The sequence below is a fragment of the Haliotis rufescens genome, unplaced genomic scaffold (genome assembly GCF_023055435.1).
Source record: "Haliotis rufescens isolate VD_foot unplaced genomic scaffold, xgHalRufe1.0.p SCAF_3, whole genome shotgun sequence".
Classification (NCBI taxonomy): Eukaryota; Metazoa; Mollusca; class Gastropoda; order Lepetellida; family Haliotidae; genus Haliotis; species Haliotis rufescens.
Window position 1 is genome coordinate 26025498 of NW_025964001.1, and position 15589 is coordinate 26041086.

The following is a 15589-nucleotide window of genomic DNA, read 5'->3' on the forward strand; positions in this document are numbered from 1 at the left end:
GAGAGGGTGGTGGGAGGTGAGTGGGTGGTGGGAGATGGGTGGGTGGTGGGAGGTGAGTGGGTGGTGGGAGATGAGTGGGTGGTGGGAGGTTAGTGGGTTGGTGGGGGGCTGGGTGGGTGGTGGGAGGTGAGTGGGTGGTGGGTGGTGAGTGGGTGGTGGGAGGTGGGTGTGTGTGTGTGTGGGGGGGTGTATGTTTAGGTTAAGGAGACGAGGCTGAAGTGTTTAGCTCATAGATTTAATGAAAATATATGTCTGATTTGGCAGTTTTAGTTGAAAGAAAATACCGAACACACACACGCACACACACATACACAATGAATCGAATGGTCAGTCCCTAACAAGATAACAAATAGTAAAGAGGGGTGAAGTCTATGGGCACGGCACGTTTACAGTGAGTGAGTGAGTTTGGTTTAACGCCGCTTCGAACTGTATTACAGTCACACACGGTGTGTGGGACAAAACCCAAGGGTATACACATTTTAGATGTGGGCCACTTTGGTAAAACTCACGATCCTGGGTATGGTGCTGACAAACCTGGTAAACATAATCAGGGCGAAGGTGGGATGCGAGTCTCGCCTGGCTGGGAGAAGGCGGTTCTTTTAATATTGCATAGTATACACAACACATTTCAGTATTGCTCATCATTGACTTTCGTAACCTAGATTACACAAAGAACTAGCATGCTGGGGTTGAGGAAGTACAACCATTGTTTCATAGTTACCAGCGATTCTACACGTATACACTCACGTGGGTTTCCATTTCCGTTGATAAGGCGTACATATCTCGAAATTCTTCTTCCGCTCAGATATAACAGTAAACCACAGTAATTGTTTAAATTGAACTTTTACAGAAAGACAATTATTCAGCAGAAACTGTAGATATTATTTTATAGAAGGCAAGCAAGGTTAATTGGCACTTTGACAGAATGAAACATAATTATACTACTCAAAAGAAGTTAAGGATAACCCGATTCTTTCATATTGGTAAAGTTAATCTGTCATGGCATGAGAGATTAAGTATTGTAATATGAAAGAATCAGTTGATCCTTAACTTCGTTTGAGTAGTATACATTGTCAATGCAAGCGAACAAACAGTTTAGATTATCCACCGAAACAGATTCCATTTGGCGTAAATGGCAAACTGGCTGTGAAAATTATATGGCTGAACCACTGAAAATCAGTGATGGCACAAGGTGTTCGCGAAAAGGGTTAGTACGTCCTGCCGGTAGCACCCGCCATTCATACAAAAGTAAGTATTTATTTATTGCCTGGTGCCGCGCAGCAGTGATCCTGCCATGCGACAGCGACCTGTAAACAATTAAGTCAAAAATGCTTATAAAGCGAAGAAAAACGTTTAAGAAATATATTGGCTTTGAAACACAGTAGAGAGCGGTTTTGGACTTGTTTTGACTTGTTTCAGCAGAATATATATATAATGAAACGACCTCGGCATTCAAAACTGTAGGGTCATCTCCTAATTTGTCAACGTGTTAAATGATATACAGAAAATAATGATATAGTGTTCACAAATATTTTCACAATGCATTCAATAACAGACAACTATACAAAAAAGAATAAGAATAATAATAATATTAACTACAGCATCTTATAAAAGATACAAGAATGATAAAGTAGCATAATTAGACATAGTTAATAAACATCATGCACGATTATAAAATAGTTTGAAAATATGAAACAGCTACATTGAACCACAGTTTTACATAACTGGTGCTTGCTATTAAACAATTCAACACAAGAAGACTTCATAAAAAATAATTAATTCTGTTTTATCGCATGTACAGAAATTCAGAAAGTCATGGACTGCATTCAATAATACATACATTCATAAATACATAAATAATAAGACATAGTTCTAAAGGAAGTGTGAAAACTGCATGTCTGATTTACCTTAAGTTCACGCAGTTTGTAATTGAAATTCAATTTTGTTTAACTTTTTGGTTAAACTTGTGACCAGACACTTGTTTTGACCCCTTTCAAACATTCAGTTATGGTCAAGATTTTATTTGTATATTATCTACTTGGTGTTGTATTATATATAAATCATATATATAAAGCTGTGATCGTTGTTGCTACAATAATCATTATAATACAAAATGTGCAACAACTGAAATGAATACTCAGTGAGTGAGTGAGTGAGTGAGTGAGTGAGTGAGTGAGTGAGTATGCTTTTACGCAGCTTTCAGCAATATTCCAGCAATATCATGGCGGGGGATACCAGAAATGGGCTCCACACATTGTACCCATGTCGGGAAAAGAAACCGGGTCTTTGGCGAGACGAGAGAACGCTTTAACCACTATGCTACCCGACCGCCTCGAATACTAAGTAAATTGATGGGTATCTTAGATGATATTCGGTTACCAAATATAATCCATGCTTTGTTTGTCTCTGTGCCGGACTCGGTAATATCCAGCTATACCACGGCGGTCTGTAAATAACATATGTCTGGACCCGATAATGTAGTGATTGATACTATTAGCAACGCATCGCGCTGTCGGTACGATGACACACAATCAGCTAATATACCGAGCTAATTTGACCATAGGATTAATTAAGTCTCATACCACAGTCATAGGTAACTGGGGACCAATTCTCGGACAAATGGAGTATTTCTTTGCTCATGTCATGTGGCAGAGAAACGGATCTGAATACCCCCAAAGTCTTTACATTTTGGCACTGAAGAAATCCAAGGATCCATGTAGATTACTCACGGGAGCTCAAGTCTGAAGAAACATTTGAACTCAATGTTACTTTTGAGTTTACATGTTTACTTCTGCAAGGTGATGGTCTAGTTTTACCTTTCATACACAACTTTAACACACGACTGTTGCAAACAAAGCTTAAGAAAATTAACAGACCTTGCCCACCGGCTAGGATCACAAAAGCATAGTTGAATGCTTCGATCGGAAATAAGGATCCCAAAAGGCCAAACACCCACGACATAGAACTTACAGAGGCTATTTTTAACATATGAATGATAGTTCCTTGTTCTTTTTGTCCCGCCTGCACACGCTCTTTTGACAACCGTCTAAGAGAAGTGACTGTGGATATGAAGAACGCGAATGTACCCACAACAGTGACAAAGATGGGAATGCCGAACGATATCAGAGTGATAACGCCAGGATTGAGGAAACAGGCGGCTCCGCTGTCACTGTACCCAATTGACTTACCAGGTAGGTATAAATTCGTAAGAATGGTTAAGCCAACAATCACACCTGGGACCATGTAGACAAATGCTACATATTTACAAAAGATCTTCCGTTTATTGCCTGACAGGTTAACCGAAGACAAAATGTTTCGAAATACTCGGAAAACGTGAAAGGTGTTCACCCCCATCCATGCAAAAGTGACCATCCAGAAATAGTGTGTCAGTACGCCGATTATTTGGCATACCAGGAGATTATCATGAGCACCTGCTCCAAATAGAAATAGTCCTTGTGCGACGAAAAGCGAACCCATCAAACACATCAAGATGCACCCCGGTAGTGTATGTAACGTAGTCAGGGTTGCATACACCAAAAATGACAACGCAAGAAAGAACATACTAAAGGACAAACAAACAGTTGTAAGAATGGTAAGAATATCATAGCTTTGCTCTAGGCCAGACTTTTTATCAGGTCTGCTGTCATTGTTTAGGACGAGAGTGAAACTGTCGAGTGTAAAATTCTCAAGCGTATATAGGCAGACCAAAATACCTAAATCTTCAGTGAGCGTAAAGCTGTCTTCTGGAATAAGTGAACGGTTATTCCCCAGCAATGCACTTGCATTGGCCATCAGTGTGTAATCAGATTGAGAATACAAAATCTGAGGACAATTACGCTTGGTATACGTACTTGGAAAGGCTTCAAATGCATCTTCACCAATAACATCTGGGTCATATACTGAGGTATGATTTGTACTGTAATGTATAGTTGGCAACATATCTTTATAGAGAGCACGCAGAGTGATGTGCATTGCTTCGTCGGAAAGAAATACATCTCTGAAAAGAAGGTTTGATAAACGTTCAGCAAACACTGCAAAGGAATCTCCAATAGTAAAATTTACAGCAAAATATATCCTAATATCTATGTTAAAATTACCGAAAGCATTAATTTCACTATAATCATCGCCATCAGTATGGTTGTTCCAGGACAGGTCAGCATGTGATGAGTTGTTGAAATTAACGATGACAACCACCTTCTCAATTGCTGTGTCATTCCCGGGAATTTGTGAGATGTAATAATCGGTCAGAACACAGGTCAAATGGGTCAAATTGACTGTTTTAGAGGTTTTTGTTACTATAGGGACCAAAAAAATATCAATAAAATGCTTCGACATCCTAAAAAAAGGAGCGAAAATGTCTTTACATTCTCTATTCTTCAGTTGTTGAAACGGAGGGCAAAGTATTTCATGGCATCGGTCCTGCAAGGAAATAGAACGTATTATTTCATTGACCTTGGTCTTATATCCATTAATCATTTTGTTACTTTGTCGAAGGTTGCTGTTTCGTGAATATGTACATATGCAACATATTGATACAATAGTGGATCATACTAATATTATAAAGCAATATGTGTGTCATATTGATTAAGTGGGTGAATCGTCTTTCATTTATATCATAGCACGTCAGCTTAAAATAAAATTAAAATCAAATTAAAATCATAACTCTTACTCTGAATCAACTGCCCAAGCTAAATGAAGGATGCGTGGGTTCCTGAACCAATACGATGTCAGAATTCTAAAACGATTATGAAATTTCGAAAAAATCCACAAAAGCCGTAATATATAAACAACAATATACTGGCGCGTTCTTTTTTTCTACTTTTATTATATGCATTTGGAACTGGTAGTTTAATTCCTTGATGTATGAATCACATGCACAATAATATAATGGCACCGCCTTTTTTCTAGTTCGTTTTCGAGATACGGATATCATACATGCTGACATCGGTTCTTCGCTCACTTGTACCGAGAAGACGTTGATTGTTTGATGAGAAAGTTTACCTGACGGTATCCTATCACGAGATAGGGGGTTATCAGTTCCTTCACACACAGGGGTGGGGCATCGGTCTTGTATCGGAGTGTTAGAATACTCATCCTTGTCAACATCAACGATGCATACCCACGCTCATGTCAGATTCAGTGGACATACCTTTTGTAACAAATATCGAGTTACACACGGTCTCAACCACAACATCCATACCTACACTCACACCCACAACACCACATCTCAATTCACAACACCAACATCTCCACCAACGCCCACGCCCACATCTACATCTATACCCACAATTACATACACTTTGTACACATACATTCCACACTCACAACAACACACACACGAAAAAACGCCCACATCCACACTCACAACACCACCCAAATATACATCCAGTTACACAACACCCACATCTGCACCCACACCTACATGTACACCGACATCTACATCTATACCCACATTTACATACTTCAACAGCCACACCTACATTGACATCCACATCAACCGTACCCAGAAAACAACACACATGCACAACCACAACAACATCCACACCATCATCAACATATAGTTTTTATTATAGTCAACACCCACTTGTACATCTTCGTCTACATCCACACCCTCATCCACATTGCACACCGACTTCACATTGCACACCCATATCCACATTGCACACCCACATCCACATCCACCTTGCACATCCACATCCATCTTGCACACCCACATCACAATGCACACCAACATCCACAACCAAACCCACATCCACAACCACACCCACATCCATATCCACCTTGCACACCAACATCCACATCCACCGGGCACATCCACATCCACATCCACATCCACCTTGCACACCCAGATCACATTGCACACCCACATATACATTGCACACCTACACCCACAACCACGTTGCACACCCATACACACATCCAAATTGCACACCCACGTCCACCTTGCACATCCACATCCATCTTGCACACCCACATCCACATCGCACACACACATCCACATCGCACACACACATCCACATTGCACACACACATCCACATTGCACACACACATCCACATTGCACACACACATCCACATTGCACACCCATATCCACATCCACCTTGCACACCCACATCCACATTGCACACACACACACACATTGCACACCCACACCAACATTGCACACCCACATCAACATCCACATTGCACACCCACACCAACATTGCACACCCACATCAACATCCACATTGCACACCCACATCCACATCCACCTTGCACACCCACATCCATATCGCACACCCACACACACATCCACATTGCACACCAGTACCCACATCCACCTTGCACGCCCACATCGAAATTGCACACCCACATCCACATCCACCTTGCACACCGACATCCACAACCACATCCACATCGAAATTGCACACCCACATCCACATCCACCTTGCACACCCACACCTTCACCAACTCCCGCATTGACATCCTCCGTACCCAGAACACCACACACATACACAACCACAACAACATCCACACCATCATCAACATACGATTTTCATTATAGTCAAGACCCACTTGTACATCTTCGTCCACATCCACATCCAGATTGCACACCCACATCCACATCCACCTTACACATCCACATCCACCTTGCCAAACCACATCCACATCGACCTTACATACCCACATCCACATCCACCTTGCACACCCACATCCACGCCATCATCAACATATAATTTGTTATCATAGTCACACCCACTTGTACATCTACGTCCACAGTGCGCACCCACATCCACATCCACCTTACACACCCACACCCACATCCAAATCCACATCCACATTGCACACCCACACCCCCATCCACATTGCACACCCACACCCACATCCACATTGCACACCCACATCCACATCCACCTTGCACGCCCACACCCACACCCACATTGCACACCAACATCCGCATTGCACACCCACACCCACATTGCACACCCACATCCACTTGCACCTCCATTGCACACCCGTATCACATTGCACACCCACACCAACATCCACATTGCACACCCACATCCACAACCACCTTGCACACCCACATCCACATGGCATACCCACATCGACATGGCACACCCGCTTCCACATTGCACCCACACACACACATTGCACACCCACACCAACATTGCACACCCACATCCACATCCACATTGCACACCCACATCCAGATCCACCTTGCACACCCACATCCATATCGCACACCCACACACACATCCACATTGCACACCAGTACCCACATCCACCTTGCACACCCACATCCACATTGCACACCCACACACTCATCCACATTGCACACACACATCAACATTGCACACCCACATCAACATTGCACACCCACATCCATATCCACCTTGCACACCCACATCCATGTCGCACACCCACACACACATCCACATTGCACATCCAAAATGCACATCCACACCAACATCCACATTGCACACCCATATTCACACCCACACCAACCTTGCACACCCACATCACATTGCACATCCACATCCACCTTGCACACCGACATCCACACCCACATCCACACCAACCTTGCACACCCACATCCACATCCACACCCACATCGAAATTGCACGCCCACATCGAAATTGCACACCCACATCCACATCCACCTTGCACACCGACATCCACAACCACATCCACATCGAAATTGCACACCCACATCCACATCCACCTTGCACACCCACACCTTCACCAACTCCCGCATTGACATCCTCCGTACCCAGAACACCACACACATACACAACCACAACAACATCCACACCATCATCAACATACGATTTTCATTATAGTCAAGACCCACTTGTACATCTTCGTCCACATCCACATCCAGATTGCACACCCACATCCACATCCACCTTACACATCCACATCCACCTTGCCAAACCACATCCACATCGACCTTACATACCCACATCCACATCCACCTTGCACACCCACATCCACGCCATCATCAACATATAATTTGTTATCATAGTCACACCCACTTGTACATCTACGTCCACAGTGCGCACCCACATCCACATCCACCTTACACACCCACACCCACATCCAAATCCACATCCGCATTGCACACCCACACCCCCATCCACATTGCACACCCACACCCACATCCACATTGCACACCCACATCCACATCCACCTTGCACGCCCACACCCACACCCACATTGCACACCAACATCCGCATTGCACACCCACACCCACATTGCACACCCACATCCACTTGCACCTCCATTGCACACCCGTATCACATTGCACACCCACACCAACATCCACATTGCACACCCACATCCACAACCACCTTGCACACCCACATCCACATGGCATACCCACATCGACATGGCACACCCGCTTCCACATTGCACCCACACACACACATTGCACACCCACACCCACATTGCACACCCACATCCACATCCACATTGCACACCCACATCCAGATCCACCTTGCACACCCACATCCATATCGCACACCCACAACCACATCCACAACCACCTTGCACGCCCACACCCACACCCACATTGCACACCCACATCCACATCCACATTGCACACCCACACCCACATCCACATTGCACACCCACATCCACCTTGCACACCCACATCCACCTTGCACACCCATATCACATTGCACACCCACACCCACATCCACATTGCACACCCACATCCACATCCACTTTGCACACCCACATCCACATCCACATGGCATACCCACATCCACATGGCACACCCGCATCCACCTTGCACACCCACATCACATTGCACACCCACATCCACATTGCGCACCAAGATCGACATCAACCTTGCACACACACACACACACACATCCACATGGCACATCCACCTTGCACACACACATCCACCTTTCACATCCATATCACATTGCACACCCACACTCACATCCACATTGCACATCCACACCTTGCACGCCCACATCCACCTTACACGCCCACGCCCACGCCCACGCCCACGCCCACGCCCACGCCCACACCCACAGTCACGCCAAACTTTCAAAACAATCAGAACTAACCGTGAGTCTGTCGTGGTATTCTTTCCCCAGACATGTCTTCTCGCTGTGTGGCAAGTCCATATGTTCCTCTTCAAACTGTAACAACCCCGTCAGTGCCATGAACCTCACCGGACGAGTCTGGGGTTGACCACAGCACGAGGTAGATATGACACCTTCATTGCAAATGTGGCAGAATATATTCTGATAACCCCAATTAGTGACGTGGCTGTAGGCATGACAGGCGGCCTCGATAGAAGCATTGTACGTCTCCCAAATACCTGTCACATTGCACTCAGAAATTGGTGACATTTCATGACATTTTCGGGTCGAAATGTTTTGTGGCACACGGTATTCAAAGATACACAAAGGTGATTTTTCTAACAAGTCAAATATAGCCACTGGATCAGAAATGTGGCTGATTTCCTCTGGAAACTGTTCACATGCAACACCTATGTCCCATGTTTGAAAATCTTCATAACCATGGCACTGTGCACAATATTTATTTCTAAATGTTAAGGACGTCACATTTTCTCTTCGAAGGGAAACTGGCAGCCGGGTGGAAGTGTTGCATTTGCTGGAAAGTTCTTCCGAATAATGTTTATCACCAAGCGAACACTGTGTCACCACATAGATCTGTATAGCCTGAGAATTGCCTTGAGAAAACTCTACACATTCTAGGTCGTGCTTGCCTTTGCCAATGTACAGATCGGGGCAACAGTCGCCGAAGTCCCTACACTCAGCGTCACAGGAACAATTTGTGCAGATGCTATCGTTTGCTGGAAACGGGGCCATGATATCGGTTTCAAGGGTCGGCAAACATCTTGATTCACAATACTCTGTTTCGTAGCTCAGAATGAGTGATTTGAGATTTTCACCAATATCAGCTGAAATTCCCTGGGTGTTCTGAAAATATAAACACAGCAAATATAGTCAATGGTCGAGCGAATACAGCCAGTTGAGGAAACCGTAATATTTAAGTGAGTTTTGTTTAACGCCGATTTGAACAGTACTTCAGTAACATCACGGAATGACAGCTTAACGTGGGAGGAAAGCCCGAAATGATGCAGGTCTTCGACATTTACCACTTTGGTGAAACCCACAATATGGTTCTGACAAACCTAAAAACATATTCAGGGCGAATCTTGGATTCAAACTTAGATCCAAAGGATTACTTGGACTTCTGTTTGATTTGAATGGCGACGTCAACCGGAAGTTGGCTACATTTTCCTGAATGCTGCACTCCCAGTATTATAAACATAACACAGCATGGTCACTACTACCAATGTTTGTTGTCACGCGATGCCGGGGCGAGATGTAAGAAATGTATTGCGAAGTAATTTGTGAACAGAGATCAGCAAAAAATTTAAAAACTTTGTCATCCTTTGTCATGGAAGGATTTTGGAAATATAAGCGTCTTCGCGGGGTCACATCATCAATGTTAACGAAGGTTTGGAAGCCATTGCTAGGCATTTTACGTTTACGCTTTTGTGCCTTGGTGCACAAACTCGAGATTTCACCTGAGAAGTGCTTATCATAACGTGTGTTTACACACCTACAAACGAAAAGTCTTGTGAAGACAATGACTTAGTGTGGTCTAACTCGAAAACAGAAAAAAATTCCAAATATATCGTAAATGAACTAGAAATGATTCTGTTCAATGCTACAGCAAATAAATGAGAAAAAAAATTGCAAATACATGTATCGTATTTACAACCGATAAACGTTATATGTATAAGAATAGGCGATATAGCCATTAAATAGTATCCATTCACAGAGAATCTAGAACAGGAATATATCCATTAATATCAACATAAATGAGCATCGTGCCATAAATATACTGATGTACAAGAAACGTGTTCCATGTGTTGTGTATTTGAAATATTCCAATATTTAAATAATTTATACAGCATCTCGGGATATAATCCTTCGTGTCTGCTTCTCAACTGAGCACGTGAATTTTTCTTTCGGGTGTTTCAGATTGGTGTCAAGTCTGATTGTCAACTGAGCTAGCACACATGATGTCAACCGAAACTTATGTCCAAACGAACAATGCCTCCTTGCCGAATGGCCACGCATTCCCGCCAACGTCATCGGCCCGTGCTGCCGTACATTAATGCTCAAGGTGGACATACCCGATATCAACATGACATTATGATGAGTATTCTGACACTCTGACATCGCACACTTGCCTGGTTATGTGTTATGACCGTTACTTTCATTGTTGACCCCGCGTGTCTTTATTGGCCTGTCCGTCTCCATGTCAAAGTTTGATGGTAATGACTTTTTGTACACATGATGTTAAAAGATTGCTTTAATGAAATATACCAATATGAATTTTCTGTATGGTTATATTTTTCTTCCATAACCTTTTAAACACTTGGTATAGTTTCTTTTGGACATGAGTGTGTGTTTTAAAATTCCAGTGAGTCAGAAGTATTCCCTCACTTCGCCTAATTTACACCTACGATAGGTACAAGTAATTAGGCGATGTGAGGTTTCTGTGTTTGACAAATTAGGCGATATGGGTATGGAAGAGCCAATTTCCGAATTCTTGAGAGTTTTCCTTATTCATTAACATGAGGTATAAAATTAGCAATGTGAGTATTTCCAGTCCCGAAAACTGAACAAAGACATAGACATTGATCACCATTTCGAAATACTTTATCATTTGTACACAATAGTCATATTCGCAGAGTTTACTTTTTTATTTTAACAATACAATCAATCTTAGTATGATTTACTTTGTACAGTTAGCATTATTTTCATTGTTACAATGCAATCCCTTTCATATACTTTGTCTCATGAAGCATTATATAGTCTCAATCACCACGTGAGTTCAGCTCAAAGTGCCAGCCGACCATGTGGTTGTTGGATCTGTGGCTGTTATTCGCGAAGTGGTTCCAGTCTAACGAATCCTAGCAGCCTTCTACCCAGGTTTCAGTTGTCAATCTGACTGAGGGGCGCCAGGGGGAGGGAACTGGCTCTGAGGGAAAGCTGTCTACCCAGGTATTCAATTATCAATCTGATCCAGGGGCGCCAGGAGAAGGAAACTGGCTCTGTGGGAAAGCTGTCTACCCAGGTATGTCAATTGTCAATCTGATCCAGGGCCGCCAGGAGAAGGGAACTGGCTCTGTTGGAAAGCTGTCTACCCAGGTATGTCAATTGTCAATCTGATCCAGGGCCGCCAGGAGAAGGGAACTGGCTCTGTGGGAAAACAGTCTACCCAGGTGTGTCAATTGTCAATCTGACCCAGGGCCTCAAGGAGAAGGAAACTGGCTCTGCGGTAAAGCTGTCTACCCAGGTATGTCAATTGTCAATCTGACCCAGGGCCGCCAGGAGAAGGAAACTGGCTCTGTGGAAAAACTCTCTACCCAGGTATGTCAATTGTCAATCTGACCCAGGGCCGCCAGGAGAAGGGAACTGGCTCTGTGGGAAAACTGTCTGAAATCGGCATCCTCCTTGTTGCGAGATCAAGTTGCTGAATCTTCATCCATAAGACCCGAGTTCAGTGAAAGAACTCTACAAGGACAGGACTAGTCCTGCGCCATGACTGTGGAATATATATTTTTTACTGAAAGCCCAGGCAAGTCTAGATCTTACTAAACCAATTCTAGTTTCTTTGATAGAGAGGAAAGGTTCTTTATAAGAACAAAATATATTTGAAAGAAATGTTTTCATTGATTAAGTGTTTGAGGATTGGGGACAGCTCTTTCTAGCCTATGTGGAAAGTCTGAGGCTTCAGGTTCAGATTGGCTTTTTCTGCTTCAGCTTCCGGGAGTTGTAATACCGTGAGGTATGTTGTCTGAGACTTGTTAGCTCGAGAGAAGCAAGTTTTCGAAAGGATACGTAAAACATTGTACTTAGGGATGTATGGTGTAAATCTGAAGAAAGGGTGGAGGGGAAGAGTACAATGTGTCCTCTGCATACAAGGATGTCTGCTTCTAGATTCTCTTTCGTGGTGAAGATCATATTTCTTGTCGTTACCTCTATGGTCAGCCGCCAGACATGGCTGGCCTGTGTCAGTAAATAAGTTTAGATCTACTCTTAGGAATGCTGGTAATCGTCTTCTGGCGTCGCGTGGACTCGAATGTTGGAAAGTACAAGAAGTATTTCTCAGGAATCACGTTCCTCCTCAGAGTTTTTTGAATTGATGTTGTCTGGGTCCCAGGACGGTGAAGACGTCTGGACTTGGAAGATAACCACATCATACAGATACGCAGCTGAAGGATGGTTGTGTTCTGGTCCAGTCATCAACATCCGATCGTCTACGGTCTGGATAGTCCGTTTCAAGAGAGCTTCAGAGCACCGCCAGTAGGCCATCTCTTCTTACAGCCTGATGACCCTGTATCTGTTCCAGCCATTGTAAGCGTGACTGCCACTCGCATCAGATAAGAAAGACACTCCTATAACAGCGTTCGTCATTCCAGAAAATGTCATGTCTCATTATGAGTGAGTGAATATGGTTTTTCACCGCTTTTAGCAATATTCCAGCAATATCACGGCGGGGGACACCAGAAATGGGCTTCACACATTGTACCCATGTCGGGAATCGAACCCGGTTCTTCGGCATGACGATTGAACGCTTTAACCACTAGGCTACCCGACCGGCCCCTGTCTCATTATGAAAGTACCCCATCTAGTTACTTGGCCTGTCGGAGAGAGGGGTTGTGATCCAGCTGGACCCAAGTAAAGCTGTGCCCAATTTAGCTTAGTGGCGTAATATTTTAGTTGTTAGATTCACTTACGTGGTTCATGCCGTCTAAATTCAGGATCACCAGCAATTGCAGCAGGATAGTCACCAACATTGTGTTTTTCACCAGTATTTGTCTGAATATTCTGAAATATAAGTAAAAGAAAATGCAGTCAAAATTGCTGAAGGAAGCATCATTTTGAAAGAGTTTTGAGTCAATTGGTAGTCATATCATGTTTGAATCATGCTATTCCTACAACACTGTACTCGTTATGTAAACATCATGAAAGAGCGTCTGCCCTGAGAGCGGAATGTCGGTGGTTCGATCCCCGGCCGCGTCTTACCAAAAGACGTTATATGATGGTACTTGTTGTTACCCTGCCAGGCACCCGGCATTAATTGGATAAAACAAGGACTGGTCGGCCCAGTCAGTAAACTGTGTTAAACAGCGCGCCGAATGGTATCTAAGTGGGCAACCACAAACACGCACATGGATGCACGTCGCTTTGTAAGTGCAATAAACTTGAACCGACATTCAACCCCATTTCACATTTCACCTTGGTCACTCGTGCTAGATCTTGTCTGGAGACTAGATATTCAGCTACAGATGCAAAACCAGATATTTTTAAATTAAAACTATGATACTAAATTAAAAAATTAAAAACGCCGTTTCATCTATGAAATTTTAAACAAATTTCCAACGATATGAAAGATAATTATTTTCGAAACAAAGTTTCTCCTACCCCTCTTATATTATTGATGTGCCACACTTAAACGATCACTCTGTGGATACGTTCCTCATTAAATAACTGAACGTCCACAACAAAATATTTCCCTGAAAGGCAATTCCTTCTCTGTGAAGCTTTAAACGTGTGCCAATCAACCCTCGTATTTAAAGAGTATAATGATGGGTAAGAGAAGATACGGGTTATAATTGGTCTTCAGCAACCCATGCTTGTCGGAAGAGGCAGCTAACGGTATCGGATGGTCAGGTTCGCTGACTTGGTTCATGAATATCATTGTATCCCAACTGCGTAGATCGTGATTATTTACTCGAATATTTACAGATCACCGTCACTGAGCTGGAATAGTGCTGCGTGCGGTGTTAAGCAGCAATGAAACTAACGCAGAAATAATTTAATACAGAGTACTCACTGAAATGTTGACAGGTGGTGAAATAAATGTCTTCTTTCACAGCACACAAACAAATGCCCTGACGCAGTAAGCTTGATACGTGAACCTCAACATGTCAAGTGCGTTATTCTATTTCCTTGACGCTATATCCCGTTGTCAGAATTTCGGGTCACGTTTATTGGTTAAAGAAGACAGAATTATATCCAGGAATCTATTCATATCATTTCGTTCTGACTTGTCTGTGTTACATAAAAATACCAGATATTTACCAATAATAGCGACAACACCCTTTATTTGCTAAAAGCAGGGTCGACTGTACGATTCTTATTGGTCGTGGTGGCATCTCTTGTCGATATAATATAACAAAAGTACATAGAAATGAATAAGTGTTCTTTTCTGTATTTGTGTATCGATAAGATTAATATCAGTCATACATCATCATCCATATTGATCTGCAATGGGACTAGTATGGCATTTAACGTCGCTCATAAAGAGATATTACATATGTTTTTGTACGACAGTTGGTGTTTTGGTTAGGGGAGGCTGGTATCACGGAGTAAATGCTGTGTGTGTGTGTGCGCGTGTGCGCGTGTGCGTGTATGTATATATGTATATATATATATATATTTACAAACATACATCTCATCTTTGGAATTTTGTATTTTATATGCGTGTGAGTGAGTGAGTGAGTGAGTGAGTGTGTGTGTGAGTGTGTGAGTGTGTG

The 15589-nt window shown here is 43.1% G+C and overlaps 1 protein-coding gene across 1 annotated transcript; it reads right to left on the reverse strand.

Annotated features, from left to right (window-relative positions):
* Window positions 1-827: 827 nt before the first annotated feature.
* LOC124144765 lies at window positions 828-14962 on the reverse strand. The gene is made up of 4 exons (XM_046514312.2): window positions 14887-14962; window positions 13787-13877; window positions 9063-9944; window positions 828-4419 (listed from the first exon to the last, which is right to left on the reverse strand). The coding sequence occupies exons 2-4, from the start codon at window positions 13844-13846 to the stop codon at window positions 2722-2724; spliced, it is 2640 nt and encodes an 879-aa protein (XP_046370268.2). The 5' UTR covers window positions 13847-13877; window positions 14887-14962; the 3' UTR covers window positions 828-2721.
* Window positions 14963-15589: the final 627 nt, after the last annotated feature.